The sequence below is a fragment of the Sporobolomyces salmoneus genome, assembly GCF_050403485.1.
Source record: "Sporobolomyces salmoneus JCM6883 DNA, S_salmoneus_JCM6883_v1_ctg17, whole genome shotgun sequence".
Taxonomy (NCBI): domain Eukaryota; kingdom Fungi; phylum Basidiomycota; class Microbotryomycetes; order Sporidiobolales; family Sporidiobolaceae; genus Sporobolomyces; species Sporobolomyces salmoneus.
This window is the reverse complement of record NW_027481146.1, coordinates 180,117-204,321: the sequence shown is the minus strand read 5'-3', so window position 1 is coordinate 204,321 and position 24,205 is coordinate 180,117. Positions and strand designations below refer to the sequence as shown.

The following is a 24,205-nucleotide window of genomic DNA, read 5'->3' as shown; positions in this document are numbered from 1 at the left end:
GAGGTTGGACAGTCATTGGGGTTTTGTAGAACTAGAGCGGGAGCTTCGGGTTCAATGCGAAAATCGATAAAACGAGAGTTGAGCTTGATCAATCCATTTCGACGATTCGTTTCTCGAGAGTCCATGATCCATCCACCTCTTGAGTATCTACAAAGCGACAGAGAGACAGCTCGAGAAAACCTTGTTCGTTTGCGAACTCACAATCACGTGCTGCAGAAGTTCGAGGGAGCGAGATCTTAAGCTTCTCCCTCTTCCTCACAGCCAACTTTCTCCCTTCGCCCTCACGACTGAGTCAGCTTTACTCGGAGGATAAGATGATATAGCTTAGCTTCGACCAGCCGTCACCCCAGCTCGAGGCGAATCTGTTTCGATCTCAACCGGCTCTTCTCGCCTTCTCCTCGTTCGCTCGCCCGACAGATCAGACACGACTGCTATCTCTGTGGTATGATGGCACTACGCTCAGAGATCAGCCATGCTCTGTCGTTCGGTCACAATGTCCTCTCATCCTTTCAGCTTCTCCCATTCACTCAACTCGACTTTCACCCCTCAAGACTGCCCTAGATGACTACTCTGCTGAGCCATGAATTTGCAGAGGTTGCGGCAAACAGAGTCTTTCTCGTCGTCATGACTCTTCGCGAGCCAAAGATGGCGGTTTCTGAGCTCCTTTCTCTCGCTCAATCTGGTTTCGCCGTGAGTTCCTCATCCTTTCCACTCCGGACGAGACTAGCCTGATCGTTGAATGGCCGACAGTATCGACCGACAGGGTTGTTCGTCATCCCTTTCGCATTCTCTTTCGCAATCCTTCTCGTCATGACTTTCTCCCTGTCGAAACACCTATTGAGCCCCTCGAGAGTGTCACCATTCCGCTTCTTCTCGCTACCCGATGATCAGAACCGACAGAGGAAGGCGTTATTCGCGGGGGGAAAGTTGTGGAACTGGGGAGCTCTATTCTTCGCGATTCGTGAGTTTTCTGGTTCGTGCTTCTCTCATCGAACGCTTCGACTGACTCTATCTTCGTGCTCGCAGTGACAATAGGTCAGTTGTTCCTACAGATGAAGTACGGGAGACTAGCATCAGGTCTGCTCATGCCTCGAATCCTCGACGACGTCGCCTTGTGAGCATCCCTTCCTCCCTTCGAAACGAGCTCGAACTGACACTTTGCATACTCGCTTGACAGTTTTGCCCTTTGGTCGACAGCATTCTCTCACGTCATCTCGGCTCACCACACTCTCCCTCTTCTTCGATCAACTCCCACGTACGAACCGCCTCGAGCTCTCGCGAGACCTCTCTTTCGACCGTTCTCGACGACCGCGACAATCGTGACTTTCCCCTTGCTCCTTCTCGCTACCCTCGCGAGCGCCCTCCGGTACGACTCGGAAGGTCTCTTCTCCCTTCACAAGTCGATCAAGGAAACCGCTCAACTATTCGCCGAAGCTTCTTCTTCTTCGCCAGCGGGAAATGATACGCCTGGAGCAACTATCCTCGGACCGACATCTTACACCCAAATGGAAGCGACTATGGCGTCGGCGTGGAAATCGACATTGAGGGGAACTGGGAGCGCAGTGAAAGCCTGCGCTCTCGTAATTCTTCTCATCGCTCTGTTCGGAGTGGAAACGAGGGCGTATTCGAGGTACTGGCAGTTGAGCAAGGTAAGTTCACGCCGACCATTTCCGAGCGTGATGTTTCTTCGACTGACAAGGAGATCCACCTGACAGAACGCGAGACGAGAACAACGCATAGCTCGATACAGCTCAGATTCGGCAACCCACCAGACTGAGAAGCGGTCCGTATTCCGCCCAAACAGTCGACAGAGCGATAACCGAGAACATGCTTTTGTTCCAACTCTCCCGTTCGAACAACCTCCGCCCGCTTCCCTCCCGATGTGTCGAACTGCGACTCGATCTTCGACTTCCTCGACCGGTTCAGTCGATTACAGCTACGACAACCACGATCTACGGTCTGCAACACCGTACACGACTTTGCCTCGACACGCGACTCCTTTAGAGCGATCTCATTCTTCCGACCTCATGTCGTTCTCGCAACATCCAGCCACATCGACACCTTCCTCAGCTTCGACTCGCCTACCCTACCGACAATCCCCGCCGAATCGTTCCCAATCGATTGACTCATCCGAAAGTCTCGAATACCTCCCTTATCTCTCCACCTCCCGCGATCCCGCTCCTCGCTTCTCTCGACACCCCGAAACACCTTTGACGACTTCCTCCTACCTCGACAGAGCATACGAAAGTCAGGATCGAGAATTGGAGAAATACCAACTTCGTCGTCCTCAATCGACAGCTCGACGACCAGGGAGACAAATGAGCTGGGAAGCTCCGTCAACCGAAGACCTTGTCGCGCTAGGGAATAGCGAGGAGAGGAGGAGTTACGACACGTTACCAATCTATGCGTCAAGAGCGGGGAGCAAAAAAACGAAAAGAAATGACGAGGCGGACGAGGAGGAGGAGGAGGCGAGGGAGGAACACGGTAGTCCAGGAACGATGGAACGAACATGGAGCGGCGACTCTTACGTCTCTCGGGATGACCTGTTGGAGAAGCGAGTGCGGGACGTCAGTTGCGACATGGTGGAAGAAGGGAGGACAGAGAGTGGTTACGCCGGACCGTCGTCTCGGTGCTTCAAAGCGATGATGAAGGCGAGGCTCGCCGATGGACTCTGGTCGTCCGGCATACTCGTGCTCTTCACTCTGCTCTTCGTCATCAAAGCGATTTGGGCCGAGGAAATCGTTTCGTCTCGAAGTGTGAGTTTTTTCTTCTGTAAACCCCATTCTCCCACGAACGACGGCCTGACTGTTCCCCCTCCTTCCTGCTCAGCTCTCCTTCTTCATCCTCGTCTTCGAATATACTTTGCCGAACGTCGTTCTCTGCGCCTACTTCTCGATAGTTTTTTGCCGAAGAGCATCCGCTCGGATCGACAAAGACCTCTTTAAACAGACTCGCTGGGGACAGGATCTGAACGAAGAAGGGTGGTGGATACCTCTCGACGAGGCAGAAGCGGCGAAGCGCTAGCGAGAGACGGACCAAGCTTTGGGAGAAGATGAGGAGCGGGACAGGCAGACGTCAGAGAGAGGACGAAGCTCAGGATCAGGTGTCGAGAGGTCGAGGAGCTTACTCGGGGTAGGCGGTGTTCTTCAATCGTTTGTTGCCTCTTGTTGTCTGTCATTACTTTGCAAACCAATTCACGATTGAACCTCCTGAAAGACGACGCACAAATACGCACGGATCCCGCTCCTTCAGATCCTCATCCTCATCGCTCGTCTCGTTCATCATCTCATTGACAGAGAACGACAGCAACATGGACGACCCATACTCGTTCCTCTGTTCTACACACTTCCTCTCTTCAGAGCATTTCTCGTTCAGCCTCTCAAAGCTATGACCTCGCTCGACTCCGCATCCTCCTCGTTCGCCTCGACTTCGTCTCAGTTCTTCGAGCAATCGATAGCCGAGTCGACTTCGACCGCACCTGATCTCTCTACCCCTCGCGCAACGAGACACTCTGAACCCTCCTCGCTTCCCTCCCTCAAGGCTTCCCTGATCCACCTTCCCCTCGAGCTTCCGTCGCCGCCAGACCCCCTTCACGAAGTCGGTGAAGGTCTCGTACTCGATGAAGACCTGGAGGGAGCGCCGCTCGGATTCGTCATTCACAAATTGCAGACTTTGGGTCAGTCTGAAGATAGCTCGGCTTGCATTCTGGGGTTCGCGAAACTGACGACCATCGAGCTTTCATCGGTGTAGGTCCCGAGCTACTCAAGTCAACGACCGACACTGTCCTCTACCTACCGCCGGGTCCCACCCTTCCTCAATGGTTACGATGTCGACTTCCGCCCCTGTCCTCCTCGTCCGATAATGCCTCTTGCTTCCGCCCATCACACATACTCGGTATCCGTTCTACCGACTCCGATCGCACCCTTCTTCTCCCTGTTCACGGACTCCTCTTCGCTGCCGCTTCTCCTCACCTCTCGATCCTTTCTTCAAGACCCGAGAAACAAGCCTCGCATCCGAGTCTCCCAACTGTTCCTCGTCCTCAGATCGATTCGGAAGCTGTCGCAGAAGCCAAGGCCGACCTGCCGATCATCGAAATCAACGTCCCCTCGTCGAAAGCCTTTCCCCTCCTTCAAGGTTGGATCTACCTTAGATCCCCTTCCCTTCTTCTCCAAAGCCTCCTCCCCGCAACGCCGTCCTCACCTCGTCGACGCGCCCCGCCTTCGTCCCTCTCCCATCTGCTCAACCCTGACGAAGAAACTCCACGACCTCAAACTCCGGAAGCTCTCACCGTCGCTCTGTCTCAACTCCCCTCTTCCCTTCTCCTCCAACATGTTCATCTCGTTCACAATCTCTGGGGCGATGTCGTCTGTCTCGGCGTGAGTGACGAAGGACTCTGGAAAACGATGGGACTGGCTTGGAAGCTGCTGGTCGCGGCGTTGGCGCTGAAGGAGAAGGAGAGGAAATCGAGGACGCCGGAGAGTGAGGCGAGCAGTGATTGATTGGCTTGTTGATAGAAGTTGTAGACACTTAGATCCGAGCTCGACGTGTCTGTTGTTGTACTATTTTCTGTCCCCTTTCAGTTTTACCTTGTCGTTGAGCGACTTCTCTGACCAATTGCAACCTTCGTCTCTACCACTATGAAGAGTGGGACAGAAAGAGAGAAGAAGTGGCGTCTTATTTGGCAGTGATCAGGCGTAGGATACCTCGAGACTTTTGAATCGTATCTTTCCCGTAAACGAATCCGACTAATCCACTGACGAACTTCCAAGCACCTCTGCCACTCTTTATCGGGTAAGAGAGGAGAGGAGGGATACCAGTCTGAACGATGCCGTGTAATCGATCTTCGGTCACGGCTTTGAGGTTGCAGAGACCTCTCAAACCCTCCTGTCCTGCGAAACGACCAGCATTGCCACTAGCCTTCGCCCCTCCGAAAGGTAGAGCTTGATTGAGGTAGAAGACTATGAGAGTAAGCGAGGAATGATCAGCAAATATGTCAATCAAGGTTTTGAGGAAGATCGAGGCTCACCTCCGAAATCTACATGGCAGAAGTGAGAGAGAGTAGATCGTGAGCTAACGCCCTCAGCGTTGGTGAGAATCACAGACTCACCATTCGAGCAGACCATTCCACACTCCAAACGATCCATCACGTATCGACAATCTCGTTTGTTTCGTCCAAAGACCGAGGCTCCCAGTCCATACCGAGTACCGTTCGCAAGTTCTACCGCTTCATCAAGAGTATCGAATCTGAGCACCGTCATGACGGGAGCAAAGATCTCTTGTTGAGCGATGAGCATGTCGGGAGTCCTGAAAACGATTGTGATCAGCCATCGGTCGTATCATGCAGGGAACAACGAATGCGACAGAACTGACACGTCGACGAGGAGGGTAGGTTCGAAGTAGTGTCCGTCTCCGACAAGTTCTCGACTCGCTCGTTTGCCTCCAACCAGTAACCTCGCTCCCTTTCCAACGGCATCTCTAATCAGCTCCTCCAGTTGATCGAACAATCGATCCGTGACCATCGCTCCAACGTCGATCTGCTTCTCGTTCGCATCGGATGCCAGAACGTCTCCGAGTTTGAGGTCTTTGATGCGGGTCGTAGCGGTTGAAATAAACGATTCGTAAAGGGAGGAATGGACTAAGAATCGTTCGGCACCAATACAGTTTTGCGAGGCCGCTTGGCTGAGACATTCGACGATTGAGTCAGGGTCAGCGACAGCTCGTGCAACAGAGAAAGAATCGCCTCGTTAAACTCACAAAACTGCTCGCATCCAGGTGTTGATGAAGAACTTGACGTCGGCGGAGGGAAGGATAATCGCTGGGTCCTACGAAGAAGAGCGAGATTCGAGTCAGTCCGTTATACGTCGGAATCGAACGACTGCTGGGAAATCCGCACTTTTCCTCCGAGTTCGAGTAGAACTGGAGTTCCTACTTCGGCAGCTTTCAGCGCTACCTTCTTGCCAATCTCTTCCGAGCCAATCTAGGTAGACAGCGAAGTTGTCTCGTCAGCTCGCATGATCGAGAGAATGAAGCGCGTTACTTACGAAAGTGATGTGTTTGATCCTGGGATCACCGGTAAGAGCTTCGACACTTTCGGGGAGAGTGACCGCGATTTGAACCAATTCGGGATTCTGTTACAAAACGTGATCAGTCGCATCTCCACGCGGAGCCAGAGAGAGAGGGTCCTGACTTCTCCACATGCAGCGAGACAAGATCGGACCGCTTCGATGACATGGAGCGAAGACCATGCGACATTTTCCGACGGCTTGACTACAATAGCGTTTCCAGAGAAGAGAGCGGCGATAATTGGCGAGAGAATGTTGTGCACCGGATAATTCCAGCTCACGATGGCAGCTACGACGCCAAGCGGCTCGTACACTACTTTCGAGACTTTGTGCGCGAGCAGTAGATTCGTTCTACACGATGAACGAGGTTCGAAATCAATCACGGTACGTCGAACGAGGCAGCGAGAGAACACGCACGATCGATAGTCCGGTTTGAGGCACTCTTCTCCGTTTGCGATTGTCCACCTTAGCTTCTCGCAAGTCGTCAAGATCTCACCGAATGCAGCGTCAACAACTGCGTCAAACGAACAGTCAACTACCAGTATAGATAGCGAGGTAGAAGAGAGGAGAACTGAAAACGTACGAGTTTTACCAGAGTCTCTGCTGGCCATCTTCGCGATGCTCTCCATCTCGTTCACCGTGAATTCCAGCAGACTCCTCAATACGCGTCTTCTCCTGCTCCAGCTGCTTCGTTTCCATCCCTTCTGCGCTTCCTCGGCTCGAGACATTTTCTCGCGAATTTCTTCTGCAGTCGCCGAAGGGATCGTGGCGAGGTGTTGCGCCGAAGCTGGAGCATAAGCCGTGATATAGGAGCGTTTCGAGTCTCCAGGACCGGACGAAGGAAGGAGTGAGGGAGTTGAGAGATGAGAATGGATGGACGGGTTCGCGATCGTTGTTGAGGACCAGTTGGACCTGGTACGGAGCTGGATAAGCTTCAGACAGATGTACACGAAGCTCTGGACACTCACTGGATCTCTGGAGGAGCTGTCCAGCTGAACTTGACCGCTCTTTCAACAGAGGGAACGTGAATGAATCGGAAGTAGAGTGCGAGGAGCAGCAGCGGGGCCGTAGCTATACCGAAAGTCTTGAGGGCATCTTGGGGTATCTGCCAGAGCAGGTAGTCGAGCTTCGAGCCGAGAGTCATGGATGACGGAAGGAAATGGCAATCTGGCTCGAGGACAACTCAAGTTGAGCGATACCTTCCCGCTCACTTCGCCCCTCTTTATCTTGGAGTGGAAGAGGTAGTGACTGAGAGAGGTGCAGACAGCTGTATTGGGGGGCACGAGTCGACCTGGTCAAAGAGAGGAAGAAGAGAGGGCCCAATACTCATAAACTTTTATATATGTAAATTTTGTCTTGCTACCAAGCTTCTTACGGTGTTTTGGCCGAGCGGTCTAAGGCGCCAGCTTAAGGTGATTCCTGAAAGGACAACCCGCTGGTCCGAAAGGGCGTGAGTTCGAATCTCACAGACATCAAACAACTTTTTGCTCCGGTAGACTGCGAGCTTCTCCTTTTGACCCTCGTCGCTCGACCCGAACGACACGTGAATGCGGTTCGATCTACTGGCCAAGTTTTTAGGAAGATGCAGCTTACAGCAAACCTTTTGCGACTTACTCGCAGGAGACAATCAAGAGCTCTGACAACTCCCACGATAGACGACACAGCGACTCAGAACGGGCAGAGAGTCCGTCTCTCGATGCGAAAACTGAAAGAATCCCACCGCAGCTCGAGAACTTCTCTCCCTTGCGCCTCTCAGCCAGTTCACGCGCTTCAAGCTTCAAGGATCTCACACACCACGACTCCATAGCTCGATGAAAACACAACTGATTACAAAATGAAAAATTCTCGTCCGGTCGCAGGTAACTCTCTCAGGTCAAAATCCAGTTCGCGCTATCTCTGCGTCCACAATCTCCTTCCGTCATTCTCTTGATTCGTCACAGACATGACACTCGTTAGACAGTCTATTGGTTGACGTAACGTCCTGCTTAGCTCGATTGAGCTTTCTGTTGAGCCTACATTTACGAAACATCGATTAGTGCCAGGAATCCCACGCCGATAAGAAGAGAAAGGACACTTACGAGTAGAGCCAACAAAGCTTGAACTTGAGCGCCTCCGTTATTCGCAGCAGGAGCGGGCGTCGAGGCTTGTTCTTGATTCGGTTGAGGGGTCGTACCGCCAGCGGTGTTCGCTCTCGACGGAGATTGGTTCGTCGAAAAAGTCAATGTAGGAGCGACAGGAGATTGTTGTTGAGGGACTCCAGCTTGAGCCAAGAGGGAACTGACGGCAGCGGGTAAAGGGGTCGAGTTACCTCCGCCTCCTTCTTGTTTGATGACGGGAGCTTGGAGCGAAGGAGATTGTTGTACTTGAGGAGGAGGAGGGTACAACGGAGATTGAGTCGAAGGAGGAATCGGGGTTTGAGCTTGAGGTTGTTGAGCCGGAGGTAACATGCTCGAGAGGGCGGTCGGATTCGCCATCAAACTCGCCAACAGGTCTTGCATCTTTTTCGCTTGTTCGAGTCCATGTTCCGGTTCCGGCGCGGGAGGAACAGGCGGGCCGGAAGGAGGAGGCATTCCTTGTTGCGGTTGATGGTAAGGATTCTGATCGTAACCCGACGAGGCGGAAGGTGGGAGAGGAGGTCGACTGTCGTATCCGTAAACGTTCTGCGGAGGAGGAGGAGCAGCCATTCCGTAGGGAGCTGGTGGGGGAAGACCGGCTGGAGAGTAGTTTGAAGCTCCGTAAGCATTCAGAGGAGGAGGTGCGCCATAGCCTGAAGCGTGAGGAGGAGGGGGAGGGGGATTGTACCCTGAGCCAGGAGGCGGTCCACCGTAACGATCTTCAGATCCATAGGGACCGTCATTGAATCGATCGTTTCGTCGTGCTGCTGGAGGGGGTTTCGATTGTTCCCTACGAACGGACGCCGGGATGAGTGATTCGTCACAAGGAGAGAATGAGTAGCTCGACGGAGGACTTACATCGGATACTTGTCCCAAACAAACCTCAAATCGGCAATCCCACCCGCCATTCTACTTCCGTGTACCTTGTCGTAGGCCAAGCAAGTTCCCCTCGAATCGAAGAACTCGATGTATCTCATGTCAGGACGTTTGTAACTCGGAAAAACTTGCTTCAAGTCTCCGTAGGGAGAGAACCGCGCGTAAATTTCGGAATCGGTCGGAGGTGGGAGAGCCTGATTGATTCGAGCGCCGGGGAAAGGAAGGATGACCAAAGAAAGAGTACCCTATCGTTGATCGAGAATGTCAGAGACCTATGGAACAAGCGGAAAAGAGAAAGCGCTTTACTTGTCCCTTCTCTCGATCGCAATCTTGAGCCATATCAGCGTCTCGAGGTAGCGAGAAATGGACGTCCATCTATATCACAAGCGGGGTCAAGATGAGACTCGGTCAAAGAGCAGAAGAGGAGACGGGACTGACGGGTCGACCTTGCAACAAAGCTTGATGCAAACGATCTTTCGCCATCATCGCAGCTCTCGCATCGTACTAATCCACATTGACCGATCAGCTGAGGGGGACAAGAAGGATCAGCAGAGACAGATACTCACATAGGTGATGAACGCCATCGATCGTTTCTCGACCAAATCAAAGAACGTCTTGATATCGCCGATCTCTGCGAACTTCTCTCGTACTTCCTCCGGAGTGACTCCAAACTAGAAGCGATGAAATGAAGAGCGTCCGATGAGCGTCAATTTTGTGCTCGCGAAATCGGCGAAACGGAAGTGAGGCAGGAGGAGCGTACTTTGAGATTTCGAACGAACAAGATTCGACCGGGTCGTTCATCTTTGCCTCGACCGGAGGGACCTCCATCATCGTCGCGGCGGCGGCCGTAAGAATCTGCATACGTAGGGACGAGGGCGGAGGAAAGGAGCGCGTTTCGGAAATTTCGCGAAAGGGGCGCGTGCGAACGGTCGTGACGGAGGAGGAAAAGGAGGAGAGGAAAGGCAAACGGATCGTGTAAGCGACTGGTTGGAGCGCTCTGCGCGCGGGGACAACTGATCATGAGAAGAAGAGAAAGGAAATCGAAGTTTGCTGTTTTCGACGCTTTCGAGCGTCTTCGCTTGCTTGACGCGTCGAAGATTCGTGCTGGTAAGAATCGATGCTGATACCTGGCGAACGCTTATTCGCTGCCATTTTGCTCCGAGGAGCGGGTACCGCTTGACCTTGCGTCCGAAAATGCTCAGATTTCGTCTGCTGCGTTCTGATCGTCTGCCTGTTTGCGAGCTTGCCTTCGAATGATCCTTTGCGCTGTTGCCGACTCGTGTGGTGTATTCGTTTCGCTTTGCCTGTTCCTGCTGACACCTTCCGCTTGACTCCCGCAAGCTCGATAATCCTCAAAGCGCCGAAATTTCGCTCGTTGTACGTCTCACACATTCCCTGCTTTCTCGTTTTCCTCCCCACCACGTCGTCTTGTATAGAAGAAACCCCGATTGCTGTTCCAGTAGCGGAGAGATCCGGAGAGTCGTGACTTACCTCCTCCTCGATCATCTCTGTTCCTTCCTCTCCCTCCTCTCGTTCCTCTCTCCCTTCTGTACCCTCCTCCTCCTCCTCCATAATCATCCCCTCCTCCCCCTCCACCGTAACGGTTCACGGGACTTAACGATCTTCTTCTCCCGTAACTGCTGTTGTTGCTTCTCGAGTTCCATCCTTGATCAGATTCCGAGGGAGGAGGAGAGAAGTGAGGTCTACCTCTAGGAGGAGCAGGACCAGAGTTGTAGTCTCCCCCTCCGCCAGAGTAGCGATTCGAGTAGTCATTTGATTCTCTTCTCGAGTGAAGATTCGGTTGAAACTGAGGAGGAGGCGGGGGTCCTCCGTACCCTTGGTTTGGAGGGGGAGGTACGTATCCACCTCCAGGTCCACCAGCGGAATAAGGGTCGTACGACATGTCGGTGAGAATGGAACGAGAGAAAGAGAGGGGAGACTTCCACTCGTTCCTCTCGATCAACTCATCACCCTACTGAACACTTACCAATCCTTACGCGTTCGATCCCATCACCCATTCCCAAATGGCGTCTACTTCCTCAGCTCCCGCGATCACGTCGTCACGTAAACTCGTCTTACTCGGTGAATCAGCGGTCGGGAAATCGTCACTGGTACTTCAATTCGTCAAGGGACAGTTCGACGACTACCGAGAATCGACTATCGGAGCCGCTTTCCTCACTCAGACCGTGCAGCGTCAACGGGATCAAGATTCGATCAAGTTTGAGCTCTGGGACACCGCAGGCCAGGTTCGAACCCTTCCCCTCTCGGACTGTCCATTGATTGTAACTAACAAGTCCCTGCGTACGGTTGGACAGGAGCGCTACAAATCGCTGGCGCCCATGTATTACCGCTCGAGTCATGCCGCCGTTGTTGTCTACGACATTACTTCCGCTGTACGTTCTCGCTCTCTTACGCTACGAAAGATACGCAGTACTGACATTCAACGCGAGTGCTTGCTAGGCATCATTGGAGAAAGCTAGAAGTTGGATCGCAGAATTACACCGTCAAGCAGACCCCTCGATTCTCATTTATCTCGCCGGAAACAAGCTCGATCTCGCAGCGGAACAGCGACAAGTGACGAAAGAAGAGGCAGAGAAGTTTGCGCAAGAGGAAGGTCTACTCTGGAGTGAAGTGAGTGCGAAAACTGGAGAAGGAATCAAAGAGATTTTCCAAACTATCGGTAATTCTTTTCTCTCGTCTACGCTTCTCGACTGTTTCTGGGCTGACCTCTCATCATCGTCAATAGCCGAGAAACTTCAAATCGATTCACCTATCGCAGGAGGAGCAGCGGGAGCCAAAGGAGGGCGAGGCGCGTCGTTGGCGGGAAGAGGTGGAGTCGACCTCAAATCCGCTTCTGGCGGTCTCGTAGGAGGAGAAGGTTGCGCGTGCTAGACGCCCCCGCTTTCCGCCGTCACGTCCCTACTCAGCAACTCTGTCCACCGACTCCTTTACATAGACCCTGGCGATTTTCGTTCTTTCGCTTTTCCTCCACTCTCCTCCTTTCTCTTCCTCCGCTCTGTAACACCATGATCCTACTCTGTTGCATCTGATTCTCGCGGTCTCACATCTCCTTTCATCTACTCTCCACTTAATGCCTGATCTTCGATACACATTTCCTTCTCCATCCTTGTTGCTTTCTTCACCTTGTACTTCGTATCATCGTTCTCTTCGTCACACCTTCAGATGTCTAATCGTGATCATTCTACTATGCTTCACTCTCATGGATTCTGCTTCGGCAGAATGACCTTTCGTGAGAAATGTCTCTTCCGTCGTTCGTCCACCACACGCGAAAGAATGATACGGAGCTCAAAAAGGTGGGATAAATAGATGAACAACAAGATACTAAGACCCGAACAAACCGCTCAGCGAACCAAACTAATACCCCACGAGAAGAGAATCACTCTTCAAACTCCCCTCCCTCTCCCAATTCCGCTCGTTCCACCTCTGCTCCGAATCCCTCTCACTCCTCTTACTCCACTCACACTCGCGCTACCCCTTCCAGCGGAAGAAGTGAACGTCGGGATGCCGGAAGAGAAAGACGAAGAAGAAGTGTCGCTGTGATTTGATGAGGTTGGGATTCGCCCGTTACCGCGTGTCGAGGTAGTGCTCGTAATTGTTGTCGGTCGAGCTCTCGTCCCTCGTACTAGGACTGTAGATCGAGCTTCAAAGGTCAACCTAAGGCGAGAAAACCGAGAGTCTGGAGAATCATGCTCACCTCGTCCTCCAGTAGTGCCTCCTCTCACTAGTCCTCTCCCAGTCCCACCACCTCTCCCTGTCGTCGCTCCTGATGAGGCCGCATTTCTCCTTCGCTCAGCAGCCGCTTCTTCCAATTCCTTCTTCCGCCTATTCTCCTCTTCTTCCTCCTCTAACCGTCTCTGTCGTTCTTCCTCTTCGAAGCGAAGTCGTTCTTGTTCTTGTTCGAGGGCTTGTTGTTTGTCGAATAGATATTGTTCGTCCTGCAGAATTCGAAGCATATTTTAGTATCCTTACACTCGCTGCAAGCGATCGAGATGCGGATATTTGCATTCGCAGAGAGAGAAGATGACCTACAGCTTCTAACCCGTTCCAATCCGGATCCAAGATCAAGTCTTTCGTATGTTCAGCTTGGGACAGAATTCTCGAATACAGATCCAGCAGTTCGTGAGAGGTATTCGTAGCATTTTGTAGATTCTGACCGCAGGTACAACAGATAACAGTCGATGGGCGTCAGCTGGTAAGACAAGGAGTTGGGAGATGAGGGCTGAGCTCACATTCATATTCAATTCAGTAATCTTCAAGCTCGTCACGACATCCCTCAGTACCTTATTCATCCCTCTCAACTCTTGTCGTTCTCTCCTCAACTGTTTGATCCGTTCTTTATCTTCCGGTGAACATGACTCGTCTTCCAGAACGAGTAATTCTTCCGTTTCTTCCGCCGTTTCGTCCTCCTCTGCTTCTCCCGCTCTTCTCATCTGTTCTTTCAGATGCCCCTGTGCCGAGCTCGGTCGTGTAGCTTCTCTGGTTGATGTATTGTCGTAAGGTCGTCCAGAGGAAGTCGAAGTAGCCATTGAACCACCAAACTCGAATCCCTCGTTCCGACTCTTTCTCAGTCCCTCCTGTTCTCCACTCGCTGACGGTAATCGGATCGTCTGCTCTTCTCCAGCGTGGTCGTCTTGCTCGTTCCCGAAGAATGAATCGTCTCCTCCCTGTAACAACGTTAAATCTTCTCCTTCTCCTCCTACTCCAGCTAACAGGTTCATGCTCTCATCTTGTAGCAAGCCTATCGATGAAAGCGACTGACGTTTGTTCGAGCCAGTTGCAGGTCGGGAAGAGGAAGGAGAGTCGGCAGAGATGGAGAGATCATCAAACTGAGTAGAGAGGTCGGCGGATCTCGTTGGTGGGTGACTAGAGTAGTCAGAGGACATGTCGGTCTCCGATTGGTGTCGCTCGTGCGATTGGTAGGCGAATGAGTAAGAGGGATACTTTGATCAAGAGATATGGACGCGACGGACGCGTTTGAACGACGCCATTCTCTCCCCATCCGCAGAAGCAAGCAAGTAGCGAGAGAACGAATAAGAGAGCTTTGCGAATGAAGGGAAAAAATAGGGGTAAAAAAGCACGAAATAGGGACAAAATGAAAACGAAAAGAGACGAAGGGAGACGAGGCGAGCGTTTTGCGAGAGACACAGGTTTGTAGGAGAGGCAAAAGGAAGTAAGCTGAGACGAGGGAGAGTGTATAATGGTGAGAACAAACAAGGGAAGCGAGAGATAGAGAGAGAGAGGAAAGAGAGCCTAATAACATTAAAAAAAGATAAGGGGAAAGACGAAACCTGTCGAGCAATGGCAGGTCAGTATGACGTTACGAGAGAGAGTAGTCGTGAATGGGAGACTTACGAAAGAGAGAGAGAAAAGAAAGAAACGGTTCTTGATCTAAACGACCGGACCCAACTCGATCGAGCCCAAGAGTTGCTCGTAAACGTGTTTGTAACTCCAGGGACCTCCTTTCATCCTCTTGATATCGACGCAGTACATTCTGTCCAAGTTCTTGACCCTCGTCAACTCGACGACGAACCTCACTTCATCTCCGGCATCTGCAGTTTTATCTCCTCCGTAAACGGGGAGAGGTTGAACTGGAGCTTGAGGTTGAGGAGGGAGATTGTTCGAGAGAGACAACATGGAGAACTGAGAGACAGAAGTAGTCATCGGAGAGGAGAGAGGGTCGAGTTCGGGAGAACCAGGGGAAGAGAACGTCGGAGAATGACCGTTCGTGCTTTGACTGAGCGAAGGTGAAACTCCTCCTCCTCCCGAAGCGTACTTGCTGCGGTTGAACAGCGAACGGAATCCCATCGAAGGCGATTGAGGAATCGAGGGCGAAGAGGGCGAAGAGGGAAGTCCCGTACGACGATCGAGAGTCGAAACGCTAGCGGGACCGATCGAAGAACTCGTCGATTGGTTGCTTCCGTTCGCGAGAGGACTAGGTCGGAGGGCGTTGTTCGTCGCTAAAGCCTTTTTACGACTCTTGCGAACGCATTTGATTTCTATCAGGGAGAGACCCGATCAGTGAATGATCGTCAACGAGAGGGCGAGGGAAACTCACTGTAATCTCCTTCCATCGCCATGTCGACCCCCATGTTCCACAAAGCAGTCTTCAATTCTTGAATGACTTCGTTCGGAGAGCGATAGGTGACAGCATTCTTGTCGAGTGCACCTTGATGGAATCTCAATTTCGTCGGAGCAAACGCCGGTCCCTGTACTTGGACTTGCGGAACAGCTTGTTGAACGGCGGGTCGAACGACGGTAGGTTTGGGTTGAACCATGGTCAAATGGGTTGAAACGCTCGTCGCGGCGGTCGAGACAGCTGAAGCGATGCTGTAATCACTCTGCGCTCCGGAAGCTGATCGAGACGAAGGAGCAGAAGGCGTAGCTTCGACAGGTCGAGGAGCTGACGTGACGACAACGGCGGGAGCATTCTGATCCGAATTAGACTTTGACTTCGAGGTCGAGGTGGGAGAGGCGACGACGACGGGTTGTTGTTTCTCCTCCTCCTTTTTGATGCTAGTCGCGGCTTCGGAAGCAGGTCGACGATCGAAATCGGTCATGATGGGAGCGAGATCACGGTCGTACCCTTTCGTGCCGCGACGACGGAACCAATCCATGACGGCTTTCGCTTTTCCAGAGGGAGTCGCTCCAGCTTGAGATCCCGACCAGTTCGCCTCGAGGTCGGCCGAAAGTCGTTTGCTTTGTCCAGAGACGGATCGAGTGCTCGCCGAACGAACCCACGACGGAGTGGTAGGAGTCGGAGGAGGGAGAGGAGGAGGACCCATCGAACCGTTCTCGGCGGGAGTGAGCGTGCTCGATCGGTTTCTTGCTTGAGCTTCGAGGTTCGCCTTTGCTTGCTTCGGAACTTTCGAACTGACGCTGTTGCGGAAGGGTTGAAGACTCATCGCTTTTTGTCGTCGATTCGTCTTTCTTCGGTTCGTCACTTCGTCGAGAGGGGTATCTTTCGTTGAAGCAGTCGAGGCTCGATCAGAGGGGGTTGCGTTCGACTTGTCGACGCTCGTGGTCGAGCCGCCGAGGAAAGAACGAATTGAGAATCGATCCGAAGGGAGACCAGCTCGAGGACGTTGGACGGTAGAAGCATTCGAATCTTTCCGACTAGCGGGGACTTGAGTCGAAGTTGAACTACTCGTGCTCGACTTCTTTGTCGGTTGAGGGGGGCCATCGGCAGGACGAGAGTCGGACCCGGAAGGAAGAGGAGCGGATGATTTCTCACTCGGAGCGAAAGATTGAGCGGGAGATCTCGAACTCTTGCGCTTACGAGGAGTATCCATCGATTCGGAGTTGACGTGAGGAGGAGTTGAAGGGGTCGGGAAAGGAATGAGGGGAGGAGTAGCGGGACGAGCGGGAGAAGAAGCGGATTCGAGAGGAGTCGGTTCGGCGTCGACAGCGGGGGAAAGCGTCTCGGGGGACGATACAGCGATAGGAGCTGCTCGAAAGATACAGGTCGAGTTAGACAACGTCGACGTGAAAGAGAAGATCTGACTGTAAACACACCTTGTTCAGTTTGGGATTCCGGTACTTGCTCCGAAACAGCATCCTCCATCACGACATCTTCAGCGGGACTAGTCTCGGTAGTGGTCGAAACGCTGATCGCCATCGAGGGTACCGGCGAAGGGGCGAGATCCCTGTTGACCTGTTCTTCCGCTCGAGGATTCAACCCGCCTGAAACTTCCTCTGCGACGGCTGGAGTTGGAGGAGGAATCGAGTGAGTTGCAGGTGATTCCTCGATCGGAGAAAAGTCTTCGGGAATTTCGGTCGTCGAAGGTTCGCGAGAGGGAGTTGGGCGACGACGAGAAGTTGCGCCTCCATCGTATTCGACTTGAACCGTCGCACGGTGAGCTTTCTTTCTCCAATCCGTCGAAGAGTCGGCATTCGAAGCTCCCGAAGAAGGAGCCGGTGGTGGGACTCGAGTGCTCGTGCGACGAGTTCGAGTCGATGCGGTGGGAGCTTCGAGCATGACCTGATCCTCGGGAGGAGTCGAAGAAGTCGCAGCAGGAGCCGAGAGGGAAGGTGCCATCGCGGAGGAAGAAGGGGAACGAGTTTCGAACGAGAATGGATCGGCTTCGGCCTTGACGAATTGAGCTTGAGTCGTCGGAGGGGAAGAACTGACGTACGCGCCGGAACGACGTTTCGAGGCGGAGGATGATCGTTCTGCGACGACCATAGGACGAGAAGCGGTCGAAGAAGTGCGGGAACGAGGAGAGACGGTCGTTTCTTCTTGAACCGTCGCAGGAGGAGAAGTCGGGGTTGGAGGAGCGTTCGCCATCGAGTAGTCTGCGAACCCTTGTTGAGCGAGAGGAGCACTCGCGGTAGTCGAAGTCACCATCGCGCTGCGGTGTCGAGCGGCCGAAGTCGGAATTCCTCCTCCAATTCCGGATCCCATTCCACTCGTCGAAGTTTGACTTCTCGACATCGCAGGGGCGAATCCTTGAGCGGCGAGTTGTTGAGCTTGTTGTTGTTGAAGTAGCCACTGTCGTTGAACTTCGAGAGCGTGTCGTTTCCCCATCTCCATCTCTTGCGCTTGATATTCGAGTTGTTCTACCGTTTTGTCGAATGCCGAAGCGTACTTTCTCAACCAAGAATGACGAGTCACGTCTTCGATCGTGCAACGGAGAGTCGGATCCGGTACGAGCATCGTGTGAAGAAGGTGACGAGGTTCTTCCGTGATCCAGTCGGGGAAGATGAGAGGGGTGTTGAGAATGTATTTGTAGAGGAGGTTGATGTTATCACCTTCGGGGTTCGCGGGATCGTCGTCGTAGGGAAGGTATCCAGCTAGCATCGCGTAGAGGATGACTCCACACGACCAGACATCGACGGCGGTTCCAACGTATCGACCATCTTGAACGACGAGTTCGGGAGCGGCGTAACAAGGAGATCCGCAGGACGTCGCCATGAGGTCGGTCGTCGCGTCGTTGAATCGATTCGCGAATCCGAAGTCGGTGATGATAACATTGCGGTTGCGGTCGAGGAGGAGGTTCTCAAGTTTGAGATCTCGGTGAACGACTCCCTTTCGGTGAAGGTACGAAACTCCCGAGATGAGTTGAGCGAAGAGACGAGACGCATCACGTTCTTTGAGGTATCGATGAGCGAGAATGTGATCGAACAGTTCACCGCCTGAAAAGATAACAGAGTTCCAGTATTAGGCGAGAGCAAAGAGGGAAGAGCGAGAAAACGCTTACCTGAAGCGTATTCGAGAACGATACCGATGTACTTCTCAGTCTCGATCACGTCGTACAACCGAACGATATTCGGGTGTCGAACCATCTAAAGCGAGGTTGCGTTAAGAACTTTGAGCCATGAAATTGGAAGAAGAAAAGCTGGCTCACCTTGAGAACTTCGATCTCTCTTCTAACCTTTTCGCCCCTTTGAGCAGTATCAACATTTCCCCTCTTGATCAACTTGATCGCGACATCTTCTCCCCATCTTTCGCCGTGAACTCCGAGTTTGACTTTTCCGAATTCTCCTTCTCCCAAAGTTTGCAACAAGATGTAGGGACCAAAGTAGATCTTTTGTCGAGGCATCGGATGAGGGTTGTAGAGGTGAGGATAGGGTCCTTGTCCGGCAAGGGAAGAGTTCGTCGGGAGATAACCGACAGATTGACGAGATCTCGAAGAAACGCTTCCTCCTGGTCCAGCAGGTGCACCTTGGCCCGGAACAGGCGAAGCAAAGTTGAACTGATGGTGTTGATACTGTTGCTGTTGTTGCTGTTGAGGAGTGGGCTGAGGATGGAATTGTGCGGCTTGAGTGTGAAAAGGGGGAATCGCAGGAACGGCGGGAATTGCCGATACGGAAACGGGTCGATGAGCATGAGCGTGAGCGTGTGTCGGTAGAGGAGGTGAAGGGAGGCTGCTCTGTTGCGATTGAGAGTTTCTCCGGCTCGGAGCGGCGGAAGAAGGTGCGCTGCCGTTTCCTGTCGATCTTCGCTTGTTCGGGTTGAACGGAGGAATCACGAGACTCGGATCGTATGACGGTCGAGATCGATGACCGCTCGAGGTAGAAGAAGGGTTTGTAGTAGCGGAAGGGGGAGATTGAGCGGGAGGAGAAGGGTATCGCGAGGCGGGATCTTCAACTCGAGTCGAAGCTCGCTTACTCCGTCTGCGATCGTCGGGAGTTGCAGGATGAGCGGGCTCGTCAGGAAGTTGAGATAGAGGAGATTGGGGAGTTGGGGAGAGCGGGAAGGCGGTAGAAGGAGTCGCCATTGCGAGAAATCTGGTTTTCGGGGAAAGATTAAAATAGTCAGTTCTCGCTCTAACAAGTTCGACTGCTCGTTCTGAGCGAGCACATTGTTTCCGAATACAGTACGAGTGCCCTCTGACCTTTCAACCTGATCCGATCTCATGTTCCTGCACCGTTTGCGATAAGTTCGCGAATTCCGAGATTGACCACTCGAGCGAATTACGCGCCCTCTATCGATGGAGCATCTTCCTCCGATTTCGCTGAGAGTAGCGGGACTACCAGCCGTCCGTCTCTTCCACCTCCCCACGCTCCCCCTTCTCTCGAAATTGACCCCTTTCTTCCCCTCGATTATCGGCAGAACGGATGCAGGGACTCACTCGATAGATTATTTGACCTCTTTCAAACCGTTCTGAATGTTCAAGTCGGGACCTTTGTCGGATTGAGGAGTGCAAGGAGAGGTGGGTGCAATTCCTCCCTTTCGAACTCCCTCTAAAGCGCGTTTCCGGTAATTTGTAACACTTTCGAGTTCGTTTTGAAGTGAGATGAGCTGAGTTGGCGAGCTTGTACGCGTCGAAAGGTTGTTGTAAAGAGGAAGGGAGACGAAAGAGAGACGAAGGTGGGAAAGTTGAGAACAAGGGGGAGAGAGGGAGCCTTGTTGAGGGAGATCACAAGTGACTCGGTTATAAGTGGCGGATTAGAATAGCACACAAGGACCTGGGAGGAAGAGCTGTGTGAGCGGAGGGAGAATGAGAGGCAAGGGGGAAAGCGAGGAGGAAACTCGAGTCCCTCGCCTCGGTGGACATCACTAGCTGACTCACCTGATCTTGCTAGCTGAGAGAATGAAGCTTTTCGTCAAGACTGATCTGGCGGAGTCGTGGTTGACGATGGGCGAGAAGGAGCAACTCGCAAGTCGCGTCTCGAGTTTCCGAATTCGAGTTTGTTGCAATTGAGTCTGCATACCTCGCTCTGGATCCGGACAGATAGATCCTCGCGACAATCTCTCACACGCGACAACGGCAGGGATCAACTCTCGACGTGCAATTACAGTTCATTTCGTTCCTTTCCTTCTGCTTTCCGTAAAAATCGTTCAACATCTTCAACCATGCCTCGTCACAGCTCGTTGTCGTATTCTCCTGTACCTTATTGCTCTACTGCGAGTCTGCTGTCGTCTCTGCCGAGGTCGCAACGAGATTGAGAGCGAAGAAAGTCCTAGAAAATCGCGATCTTCGTCCTTTTCAAGGTCGACGACCCGATTTCGCGTTCCTGAAGTAGATAGCTTCCGTCTGAACATCTTGTGAGCATCTTGTGAGAAGTGTCGATGAGTGGAACGAGCACGAGGATTGTAGCGCCCGTGAAAAGCCTTTGCTGTTGTCCATTGCGAGGATGGATCGAAATTCGGCCCTCAAGAACTCCTCCTCCGCCCGTACGAGCACGTCCAACCACCAGGAGAAGCGACAGTCGTGTTTGACGTAGTCACTGACGTTCCGAGACCGAGGGCTCTTCCGCAAGCACCGAGGAAGTAGTGAATTTCGGCGAAAAGGAAGAAGAGCATTTCAGGAGGGGACGGACCTGCGGAGAGAATCGGCACTCTGAGGTCGTCCCTGGCCAGGGTGTGGCGATTCAATCCTGAGCTGTCTAGTGATTCGAGTTTCGGCGAGGCACGGCTGATTGAAGGAGGTCGAGGTTGAGAAAACCGATTCCGTTAGGGCTCAGACACAGCGCAGGGGCTGTAATAATTGTCGGGCGATTCCCACAGGCTTCCAGACGTTGTGCTTGTGCTTGTAGACCGGGTCCATCAAAGTTATACCGCGCAGGAGCTCGAAAGAGTTTGCCTGAAGAATCGGCTGACAGGTGACGACGAGCAGGTTTTGACGAGGGCCGGAGGGCAAGCTGCATGGTCGAGCGTTCCGTGGCGGCTACTGTGTAGTGGAGACTAGCCCAGGTGAAGGGTCAGAAGCAGAAGAGCCGACCCAAAGTTCCGAATCGTTTCGCTTCCTCCCTTCACGTCCCGATCTTCAATTCGCCATGGTGAGTGCTCTTACGTGCTTTGACTCGATCACGAGCTGACACAAGGCCCACTTGCTTCTCCCCCCTCGCCTTCAATGACCCGCTCTCGCTCTTGATCAACTCCACGTAACTTTACATCTCTCGACTCGTCTACCACGCCTATGATCGCGTTTTATTGGTCTTCCATTCGTGATGGCATCACCTAGGTTGTCTTGGCCGCAAGTATCGTTACGAAAAGCGGTAAACGTGAGTACCTGGTCTCGCTGATTCTCTCCCTCTCTCACTGCGTCTCCCTCGTCTCCAAGCGAGGTTGCACGTTCCGCCACGTACATGTGAGCTGACATCTCCGTGCTCGTTCGCCAACAGCGCTCCTCTCGCGTCAATTCGTCGGACTTCCTCGACCTCGATTAGAATCCCTCCTCGCCTCGTTCCCTCGACTAGTCTCGCCCACCTCCGAACACACCGTCGTTGAGTCTTCGGGAGTCAGATTCGTCTACACTCCTCTCGAAGATCTCTACGTTCTACTCATCACCAATACTCAAAGTAACATTCTCCTCGACCTCTCGACCCTCTCCCTTATCACTCGGATCGCTACTGAACTCGGAAGCGGTGGAAGAGGTGGTGCGATTGGAGAGCTCGATGTCATGAGGGTCAACTTTGAGATCCTGTCGGCTTGGGACGAAGTGATCAGCATGGGTTGGAGGGAGAATGTCAACCTCGGACAAGTGAGGAACGTACTAGAGATGGAATCTCACGAAGAGAAGATCCAAGAGATCATCGCCCGAGTACGTAACGCCTATTCTCTGTCGGAAGAAACGACTCGAGCTGACGAGACTCCGGCTCATCTCCTTTCGCGTCAATAGAACAAGGAACACGAGGCGAAGGAAGAACTCAAACGACGAGCGAAGCAGTTAGAGAACCAACGACGGGAAATGACTCGTCGAGGTCAGAACCCTTACGCGAATCCTTCAGCTCCTTCCCCTTACTCTTCCCAACCCTCCTACTCGAACAACAATGGCCCCTCCTCTTCTTATCCCGGCGGACCTTCATCTTCCCCTTCTCCCTACGACCGCGAATCTCCGGCACCTTCCGCAAAGCCATTCAAATCGAAAGGAATGCAACTCGGCGCGGCGAAGGGAAGGAAAAAGGATGACGAATTGGCAGCGGCGCTCGGTGGATTGGATGTCGGAGACGACATGCCTCTTCTGAGTCATCAAATTCAACAACAGCAAGAGGCCGAACAACATTATCAGCAACAACAGCAACAACAGAGTTATTCGCAGTCAGCAGCTCCTCCAGCTCCCGCCAAGGATGCAAACCCATTCGGAGAAGTCGAACAAGCTGCGTGAGTACACTGTCTCGTCATCACAATGCTTCAGAAGCTGATCACTCGATCTTTCGATAGTGTTCACCTCGTTGTTCGAGAAGCTCTCTCCCTTTCCCTCAACCGCGACGGCGGTATCGACTCGCTCTCGCTCAAAGGAGATCTCGACCTTCGAATCTCTGATCCTCAATTCTCTACAATCTTGGTCAAACTTCCACCTCCCGCTTCGGCTGGAGGCAAGAACGATCTACAGTTCAAAACTCACCCGAACGTCGACAAGGCCGTTTGGGCTCAACGCGGCGAGATCAAACTGAAGGAAGGGAAGAAAGGATTCCCGGTTGGACAAGGGCTCGGTGTATTGAAGTGGAGGATGACTGGAACCGACGAGAGCGTCGTTCCAATTTCGAGTGAGTCACAGGCTTTCTTCGCTAGACTGTCACCGATTGAGAACTGACGTGTCCATCTACTGCTCGCTAGTCAATTGCTGGCCTTCCGCCGATTCTGGCAACCTCACCGTCAACCTCGAATATGAACTCGAGAACTCTTCACTTTCGCTACACAACGTCGTCATTTCGATTCCTCTTCCTCCTGGTGCTGAACCTTCAATCACCGATGCTCCGGCTCACGGAGAATATACCCTCAATCCGATGAACGGTCGATTAGAATGGACGATTGATGAAGTTAGTGAAGCAGCGGGAACTTCAAGCGGTAGTATGGAGTTCGAGTGCTCAGGAGACGACGCCGACGCCTGCTTCCCCGTCAACGTTGACTTTGTTTCACAGAAAGGTATCTGCGGAGTCGATGTGAGTCATCTCCTCTCCTTTTCCATTGCTCAGAACTGACTTTGCTCGTATTCGATAGATCCTTTCGGTGATCAACCCGACAACCGGAGGTGAAGCAGTGGAGTACTCTGTTGACTCTCTGCTAGGTGTAGACAAGTACGAAGTTGTATAAAGGGAGGTTTTGGGTTGAAAAAGGAACATCATCTTTTCTCCTCATTTTTGTCTCGCTTCGCTGTCCGGCTTATTTCCCTAGTTCGTTTCGGTCTTTCCCTCCCTCGTTGTGCTGTAAACTCGATTCCACGTGTTTGCGATATTTGCTCACGAGAGTTCATTGAGCACGAGAACCGATCGAGCATGAGGCAATTAGAGCGTGAAAGGGTGGAACTGCACGCTGGTGCGGGTCACTGCCTGCGCCGTACTCATCTTGAGCTCACTTGTGCAGGGCGAGAGCGAAACGGAACAAAGCGAGGATGAAGAAAAAGCGAACTGTTACGTAAATTTTGGATCTGCTTGTATCTTCTCTAAGGTGTTTTGGCCGAGCGGTCTAAGGCGCCAGCTTAAGGTGAACTCGTTCGAGTAACCCGCTGGTCCGAAAGGGCGTGAGTTCGAATCTCACAGACATCAAATGACTTTTTGCCCTTCTCGTAGCGAGGCAATCTTTTGCTCCTCTTCTTTTCCTTTCGTGCGTCCAGCTTCCTCCCTCTCTCGTCGCTCGACACTAGCATCGAAGAACCATAGCATGCTCGATGATCTCTAGCACTCTCGCGTCTCGCGACTCGATCGATCGCTGGCTTGAAGTTTCATCTACCGTCCTCTGCGCACCTC

The 24,205-nt window shown here is 52.7% G+C and overlaps 9 protein-coding genes across 9 annotated transcripts; 4 read left to right on the top strand and 5 right to left on the bottom strand.

Annotated features, from left to right (window-relative positions):
* Window positions 1-645: 645 nt before the first annotated feature.
* JCM6883_002723 (uncharacterized protein) lies at window positions 646-3,024 on the top strand (the record flags this gene model as incomplete). Its single annotated transcript, XM_076631495.1, has 6 exons — window positions 646-690; window positions 751-961; window positions 1,027-1,114; window positions 1,178-1,649; window positions 1,716-2,756; window positions 2,830-3,024. 6 exons carry the CDS (start codon window positions 646-648, stop codon window positions 3,022-3,024), a joined length of 2,052 nt encoding a protein of 683 aa, XP_076488556.1.
* Window positions 3,025-3,387: 363 nt separating this feature from the next.
* JCM6883_002722 (uncharacterized protein) lies at window positions 3,388-4,499 on the top strand (the record flags this gene model as incomplete). Its single annotated transcript, XM_076631494.1, has 2 exons — window positions 3,388-3,676; window positions 3,751-4,499. The coding sequence occupies 2 exons, from the start codon at window positions 3,388-3,390 to the stop codon at window positions 4,497-4,499; spliced, it is 1,038 nt and encodes a 345-aa protein (XP_076488555.1).
* A 175-nt stretch (window positions 4,500-4,674) lies between these two features.
* On the bottom strand, window positions 4,675-7,206 carry MSC7 (meiotic recombination directing protein; the record flags this gene model as incomplete). Its single annotated transcript, XM_076631493.1, has 11 exons — window positions 4,675-4,958; window positions 5,027-5,035; window positions 5,108-5,304; window positions 5,371-5,679; window positions 5,755-5,822; window positions 5,894-5,977; window positions 6,042-6,128; window positions 6,188-6,413; window positions 6,480-6,576; window positions 6,646-6,974; window positions 7,031-7,206. The coding sequence occupies 11 exons, from the start codon at window positions 7,204-7,206 to the stop codon at window positions 4,675-4,677; spliced, it is 1,866 nt and encodes a 621-aa protein (XP_076488554.1).
* Window positions 7,207-8,047: 841 nt separating this feature from the next.
* Window positions 8,048-10,955, bottom strand: JCM6883_002720 (uncharacterized protein; the record flags this gene model as incomplete). Its single annotated transcript, XM_076631492.1, has 8 exons — window positions 8,048-8,074; window positions 8,141-8,966; window positions 9,035-9,297; window positions 9,359-9,427; window positions 9,491-9,556; window positions 9,619-9,723; window positions 9,813-9,907; window positions 10,544-10,955. The coding sequence occupies 8 exons, from the start codon at window positions 10,953-10,955 to the stop codon at window positions 8,048-8,050; spliced, it is 1,863 nt and encodes a 620-aa protein (XP_076488553.1).
* Window positions 10,956-11,076: 121 nt separating this feature from the next.
* On the top strand, window positions 11,077-11,944 carry JCM6883_002719 (Rab family GTPase; the record flags this gene model as incomplete). The annotated part of the gene is made up of 4 exons (XM_076631491.1): window positions 11,077-11,298; window positions 11,368-11,445; window positions 11,513-11,732; window positions 11,799-11,944. The coding sequence occupies 4 exons, from the start codon at window positions 11,077-11,079 to the stop codon at window positions 11,942-11,944; spliced, it is 666 nt and encodes a 221-aa protein (XP_076488552.1).
* Window positions 11,945-12,456: 512 nt separating this feature from the next.
* On the bottom strand, window positions 12,457-13,956 carry JCM6883_002718 (DASH complex subunit DUO1; the record flags this gene model as incomplete). The annotated part of the gene is made up of 4 exons (XM_076631490.1): window positions 12,457-12,701; window positions 12,768-13,008; window positions 13,103-13,222; window positions 13,303-13,956. The coding sequence occupies 4 exons, from the start codon at window positions 13,954-13,956 to the stop codon at window positions 12,457-12,459; spliced, it is 1,260 nt and encodes a 419-aa protein (XP_076488551.1).
* Window positions 13,957-14,461: 505 nt separating this feature from the next.
* JCM6883_002717 (uncharacterized protein) lies at window positions 14,462-19,290 on the bottom strand (the record flags this gene model as incomplete). The annotated part of the gene is made up of 5 exons (XM_076631489.1): window positions 14,462-15,069; window positions 15,129-16,517; window positions 16,586-18,205; window positions 18,271-18,355; window positions 18,418-19,290. The coding sequence occupies 5 exons, from the start codon at window positions 19,288-19,290 to the stop codon at window positions 14,462-14,464; spliced, it is 4,575 nt and encodes a 1,524-aa protein (XP_076488550.1).
* A 1,612-nt stretch (window positions 19,291-20,902) lies between these two features.
* On the bottom strand, window positions 20,903-21,163 carry JCM6883_002716 (uncharacterized protein; the record flags this gene model as incomplete). The annotated part of the gene is made up of 1 exon (XM_076631488.1): window positions 20,903-21,163. The coding sequence occupies one exon, from the start codon at window positions 21,161-21,163 to the stop codon at window positions 20,903-20,905; it is 261 nt and encodes an 86-aa protein (XP_076488549.1).
* A 129-nt stretch (window positions 21,164-21,292) lies between these two features.
* RET2 (coatomer subunit delta) lies at window positions 21,293-23,552 on the top strand (the record flags this gene model as incomplete). Its single annotated transcript, XM_076631487.1, has 7 exons — window positions 21,293-21,295; window positions 21,481-21,520; window positions 21,641-22,059; window positions 22,138-22,619; window positions 22,680-23,005; window positions 23,076-23,401; window positions 23,460-23,552. The coding sequence occupies 7 exons, from the start codon at window positions 21,293-21,295 to the stop codon at window positions 23,550-23,552; spliced, it is 1,689 nt and encodes a 562-aa protein (XP_076488548.1).
* Window positions 23,553-24,205: the final 653 nt, after the last annotated feature.